This window comes from Wasmannia auropunctata, unplaced genomic scaffold, assembly GCF_000956235.1.
Source record: "Wasmannia auropunctata unplaced genomic scaffold, wasmannia.A_1.0 LD336059.1, whole genome shotgun sequence".
Lineage (NCBI taxonomy): Eukaryota > Metazoa > Arthropoda > Insecta > Hymenoptera > Formicidae > Wasmannia > Wasmannia auropunctata.
Genome location: NW_012026831.1, coordinates 317,509 through 324,505, shown reverse-complemented (window position 1 = coordinate 324,505; position 6,997 = coordinate 317,509). Strand labels below are relative to the sequence as shown.

The 6,997-nt window shown below is 31.7% G+C and overlaps 2 protein-coding genes across 4 annotated transcripts in view; one reads left to right on the top strand and one right to left on the bottom strand.

Moving 5' to 3' along the window:
- The window catches only part of LOC105450647 (lachesin-like), a 366,968-nt gene that overhangs the window by 199,557 nt on the left and 160,414 nt on the right, over nt 1-6,997 (top strand). The window lies entirely within an intron of this gene.
- The window catches only part of LOC105450645 (alpha-(1,3)-fucosyltransferase C-like), a 13,455-nt gene continuing 8,977 nt past the window's right edge, over nt 2,520-6,997 (bottom strand). For all 3 annotated transcript variants that reach the window (XM_011690574.1, XM_011690576.1, XM_011690575.1), the window contains one exon: nt 2,520-5,266. In XM_011690574.1, the coding sequence (XP_011688876.1) occupies nt 4,873-5,266 (394 nt within the window). In that variant the 3' untranslated portion in view covers nt 2,520-4,872. The remainder of the gene's footprint in view (nt 5,267-6,997) is intronic.

Sequence of the window (6,997 nt, the reverse complement as noted above, 5' to 3'; positions counted from 1 at the left end):
ACACACACACACACACACACACACACACACACACACACACACACACAAATATAAAATAATAAAATAGAGTGATGTTTTGAAATAAAATACACAGATACGTTCTTTGTTACGATAAGTTTTATTTAATTCTACAAAATATATTTTGATAATGTTTACAGTAAACAAATTTGATAATAATGCAAATGGGCTATTTTGCTTTATACAGCTTTGCTTTACATCAATTGAAAAATATTGTTGAGACTTTAGTGTCAAAGTAACTACAACCAAAAGAATGAAATTGGTTATAATAGATCGCAATTTAATTGGGTGCCATACATGTAGACAAGAACTAATAGGAATAAAAGCTTTCTTCATTAAGTGGCGAAAGAAACTCGAACGGCAAGAGTGAGCTTGTTTAATCTCGTTATTTCTCAGCAAAGTTTCTCTTTCTTCCGAGTACACATCATCCTTCATACAGAGTGTCAATCAAGTAAACAATCAAGATATTTATGATCATGAAGATATTTAGGATCAATAAATGAAGAAATATTGATCAAAATTTATTTCTAAAATAAAAAATTGAAGTACTGAAATCGACACTTTATATGACAGTGTTGATATGCGAAAAAATCTAAAACTTTTGAGTTAATTACATACAGAGTATTCTATTATGAAATCAACAAATTTTTCCAGCATGTTCGAATGGACATTCTAAACAAAAAAGTTCCTATTCACACAGTCGCTTCGTTCTTAAGATATGGATACTTTGTCGTGCAAGAGATCCCCATAATGAAAGCTCTCCGATCTCCATGTAATAATCATTTGATTTATTAATACGTGAAATTACATTACTATTACTGTTACTATTACAATCATTACAGTAACATTTAATAGAATCCTATAAGCGACATATATTGGTTGACCATCAATCATTGGTTGGCTTTTAATCAGAAGCATCGGTTAGGGAAACAATGTTGGGCATTATTAATGCTACAATATAAGAAATCATTAGACAGATTATTTTTTGTACTATAATTAAAAGATATTGTTGTTTCTTTGAAAATTTTAACTGTTTCTAAAATAACTTGCAGTATTTTTAATTATTTTGCACATTATTAATCGGTTGACGACATAATACTAACCGTTTGTTTAACGACGTTTAGCCAATGTTGAATTAACTAGTTAATAATAATTTTTATTAAAATAATTCACTTTTGAGCAACACCGCCATCAAATGGACCATCAACGTTCTGTATTCCTTGTAAATTAAAAAAAAAATAACCACATAGAACAGATTATAAGGTGCAGCATTATAAGATTTCTCATATATATTCTGATGAAATGGTGTCTCACGCATCTATTTTTGATGAAATATAGAGTTTCCAAAATTTGGCTCCAAAATTCTGTATAAAAATTAATTTATGAATAAATAAACTAACGTGAGCATTATATATATAACTATATATAACAGATTTTCATCCTATTTTAGAAAATATGATCGGATCATTTTTCAATGTTGATATAATGTTGGTTAAATGCAAAATCCAACAATTTACTAACTATTGGCCATCGGTAAATCAGCGTGACGCAAACATCGATTCATTGTTATTTCGAAACGTCAGGCCGATGTACGAATATTGGGCAATCGATATATATCGAGACCCAATATAAGGCCAATGTTTATGTGCTGCCCGAAATGTCCTCTCGTTCACAGGTATTGTTCAAATTGTTCAGCATCATGGTGCCGTAAACATGCTGTGCTACAGTGATTGCATCCAATGAACATCAGTACTGTCATAATGAATGTTACCTGCAGCTTTTGTTAACGCTCGTACTAATTGTTCCCGCGTTTCTGACTTTCCATGCAACTACACTCGGGATTTCATACAATCCCACAGGAAGAAATCCAATGGAATCGCAGAGAGCTTTCATTATGCGGTCTTGTACAACAAAGTGCTCGTATCTTGGTAAGTGCTCGAAGTCGAGTCGACTCATGGTGTTTATGAACCCTTCTGCTTAGAATAAATATCCAAACGAGCTGGCAAAGCTTGTCGATTTCGTGCCGGAACACCCTGTATATAGTACTCTTCGTTATTTATTTAAATACATCTTATAATTTGACATGAGAAGATATTTTACATATTTATTTGTTTATCAAGACAGCTATTAGATTAAAATAGGCTCAAGTACTTTTAAATCCGCATAAATAATTTACGAATAAATTAAATTAATAATCAGACAAAGGAATAAATTATTGAAAATAATTTTTCTTTAACTGTAGAAAATACTGTGATTTTTTTAAGTAAACAATGGGATAATAATTGTAACAAAACTCAGAAATAGAAAAAATATATTTTTGTATTTATTATAATATAATTTTATGTTTAGATTATAATAAAATATAATTAATGAAGAATATCGGGCGGCAACAAGAAAAAAAGGTCAATGATATTAGTTTACAAAAATATGTGTATCAAATATATAATTATCTAATTAAAACATTTTCTTTGTCAATTTGAGGAAAAAAGTATTACTACTCATAGATGTAAATGTTATATTATATTTATATAATAACAGATGTACATGGATGTCGTTACGAGTATAATTTTCCGTATCTACCATTTGCCTTAACTTTTCGCAAATATGCCTTTGCAAAAATTAACAATTGAAGAGCTTGCATTGTTTACGTTACAGAGTTTGCGGTTTTATGCACAATTTGTGTACCTTCATCTTGAATATTGTTTATAAAATAAATAAAATTTTTTTTATAAAAGCGAAATGGAAGCGCTTGTATGAAAATACAAGACTCTAATAGTTATATAAAATTAAAAACTATTTACGTTATGTTTCTTTTATATCTTATTCTAAGCTTATTCTTTAAATTTTATAAATCGCATCGGAACAAAGCATTTCTCTCTCTCTTTCTTTTTCTTTCTTTGTACTATCAATACTAATAGTTTCACTTTGCTAATCTTTTAAAACATATGTATATATATAATTAAAATTTGATTAAAAATATGGAAAAACTGTAAAAGAGAAAAAATATAATATACTTAAATAATAAATTATGCTATACACAAAAAATGCATAACATAAGGATGTGTTCACACTAACTACTTTGTGGTGCTACAAAAAGAGCGTTTTGACGTTTGTACACTTTGTGGCGTTATAGAGAAGCGTTACGGATCCAAAAAAAGATTTTTAAGTGGCGTCACGAAGTGGCGGGTTCATTTGAACGAGTCCGTAGTGTTTCTTTGTGACATCACAAAATAGCTTACATAGCGCCACAAAGTGACCCGTGTGAATCCGCAATGCTTCTCTCTAGCGCCACAAAATGATCCTGTGTGAACGCGCCTTTAGACTTATGTTTATAAGCCTGCGCGTACATTCATACACGCCTACACAAAATTGTTGATAATCAGCAGTTATTAACGGTTAAATGTGTTAACAGCTACTACTAATTAGACTAACGTATATTTGGTTTCACTTGTATGTGTAAATACATGAACACAATGGTCTCTTATTTTTTATTATTACATTTGCGCTATTTTATATACTTACTGGACATGTTTCTTTAACACAAAAGGAGAATGGAATTCAACGATTATATTAAATAACGGTGACAAAAATTATTATTATTATTATTATTTTAATTTGTTACAACATTTGTTACAACTCTTCACTAATCACTCAGGAGGACAAAGATTATAAATATTACTTATCTTTATATAGGGTATTTTATTTCAGTTAATACAGTCGGTTATCTTAAAAATAAAGTATTTTCAGGAAAAATTTATACAAAAGTTGGAAGGTTTTAAATTGCGCATTTTATAGCAACATTAGTGTGACCTTAGATAGCGTTGTCAAAATCACACAAAAATAATTTCAAAATTTTTAAATGGAAACCTCCATTTTTCATTGTATATTCTTGTAGCTGACATCCAAAGCTTTTCAAAATAAAGTTATTTTTCATTAAGCATTTTCCGAATTATGAGGCTTGAAAGTTGCGCGCACGTACGTGTGTGTGTGTGTGTGTGTGTGTGTGTGTATTGGAAAGTAGAACAATTAGAAACACCTTGTATATATATATTAACCATGTATAGAAGTAATATTATAAAAAAAATATTAAATATAATATCATGACATTTTTTTCTGGCAAACAGTTTCTTGATGAGACGGATTAACGTCAGTCTTTTATACAAATGTGTGCTTCATATTTGTTCAGTCTATTTAATTATCGTTGGAATTTTCAATAATACGCAATCTTCGAAAGCTGGTTCCCTTCATGGATGTGATGCAATCAGTAAATCACATATCTGTCTTGCACGGGCTCTCGGAGTGTAGCAGTGTTAGAGCGATGGAGCTTGGCCTCGCTTTGATCTCGACTAATCAAGCGAGTAGTGAATATATCGATGTGCTACATATCCTCGGCCTAATGACCCATCAACCGACGTATAAGTCAAACGTCGAAGCTGCAGCGTCGTTCACTTCGTTATAGACTTAGAAATTGCTCAATATGCATAATTGGATAACAGATGACGTAGGGATATCTTATCGTTCCACATATGGAGGCTCAGTTACGTATTCAAATTAGAGTTTCTGAAACTAAGATGAATCATCTAATGATACATTTTCGCGAAGTCCTGTCCAATTTGGAGAGACAAGATGGATTCGAAAAGTATTTATATCGCTATTGAACTCCGATCAATAACGCAGCAGTTAGCAGAAGTTAAAGTAACAAAATGCGATGCATGCGATTGCTATTTACACACTCTATATATTTTTCAAAAATATCCAGAATCAACGTCGGTATTTAACAGCTGACATTTAAGTTTAATTTTAGTCCACGCATACTTTCCTCTTTCATTTCATTGGAATGCATTATTAATGCTTTTAAGTCCCGCTTTTGTAATCCTGTTTCTGCTTCTGTCCGCGATTCATTAGCGTATGTTTCGTCGCGTATTTATCGACGCCATTATCCAGAAGCGCCTGAATAGAACATTTATCTTTGGCGTACCAATCCGCTAAATCCGAATACATTTTCGGCTTTTTCTGCTTGTGCAGCGCCTCGCACAGGTTACAAACGGCCCGCCTTGTACCGTAATTGACACGATAGTGCTTCTTCCATTGTAGGAAGCTTTGATAGCGCTGCTGATCCTGCGAGAGATATTTCAAGTACGCGGCGAGCTCCTTCGGGCTCTCGAAGTCCAAGGCATTCACGTAGGAATTCGGCGGTGCGAACTGACTGTAGTTGGCGCCTCCGTAAACTACCGGGACAACGTTATACCTGCAAGTATATTGATAAGAAGATGCCCATTATGTACTGTCCTTCAGTTTCGCTTATTCCACCTGTGGAATTATACGTAAGAAAAGATAATCACGATAAACAAACCAAAAGAAAAATAAACTGCAGAAATAAGCAATCTAGAATGGCTAGAGAACTTTCCGTATTCCACAATATTATATACTTATTTACACACGGCGGCACATTAAACATTATTTTAAAATATTTGTTTAAAAAAGGCTGTCTCTCTGATCTCAATAAATTATTAACTTTCCTGACAAACAATATACAAATAACGATAATTAAAATAACGATAATTGAACAACTGGATTTATTGAAAATCATAACAAGAGACGTTGGTTTGGCATTTGATACGTTTGTAATTTTTCAGCTTTGATTGCAAATGCAATAAGTACGCGCTCTTGGCTGCACGCATAAATAACAAATGACAGATGTCTTTTGATATGTAGTCCACATCAAAATATATTTGTCATCAGATATTGGGTGTACGCCCGTAAAATTGGATTATTCGTAATATCATATGATAAACGGACATATTTAACAATCACCAAAGCATTGTCCGCATTGTGCTCTCGTCGAGAGTTCGTGTGAATAAAAATGGGAAAGAAACACCGTGCGTGACGTTATCGTTACCATTTGTACTTCGCACAATCCGCAAATAGCAATAAATTTGATTCAATTATTGACGCGTTGCCATATCGCACGTATCGATTCTATTACCGCGCCGATAATATTTCAATTTCAGACAATCGTGGAATTTTGATGTCAACTTTATGCTCATTGCATTTACATTAAACGTCAATGCGTAACGCAGCAGTCAGTCTGCGCACGATGTGAACAGGTTCTATACTAGATATTGCAGATGAATAATAACAATTATTGGAAAATATCGTTTAAGCGTTTGACAATTCTTTTTTTAAACAAAACCGATATACATACAACAAATAATAAAGAGGAAAACAGCCAATTACGGTCGAGACTAGATGACTGTTGCCTAATAATATTCTTAAGTTTTAAATCTTTTTAAATTTCAGCGTAAACTGCGCAACTAATCTGTCGGTTTTAAAAAATGCAATCATAACTTTAAAGCTGAAATAATATTACATATTTATTAAATTAATTTTCAATTTAATGATGAAACAAGCTTAAAACACTGTGCACTGTAGAGATTTTTTTTAGAATACATCCGCAATATGCTTACCTCATGAAAGATGACTTAAAAGGTAATAAATGAAAACAGCAGAGAGAATTCATCAATAAAAAATTTAAAAATAATGTTTTGTTACACATATTCCTCACCTTTCAAAAGTGACATACTTAACTAAAAAAAATTAATAGTAATAAGTAAAATTGACCGATACCTAATTAATAAAATAATTAATAAAAATAAGCCTATTTGATCAATGCAGATCTTAGTGCCTAATACTTTTACGTGACTTAATATATATTTTCTAATTCATGCTAAGTGCGTGCCGATTATTTGTTGATCTTAAAACACAATCTTAAACTGAAGCTAGAGTCGTAATATCATGAATCAAATTGACAAGAAATTTAATAATAAGCAAGTATAGCGTAATTTGGTCAGCTTAACAAAAAAAATTAACAAAAATTAATAAAAATTAACACGTCTATTTAGCTCTATGTCTCATCAAAAGCGAGCTAATATGACAATTTAATGACATAAACGACAACCTGTCTCTTATACACATCTCT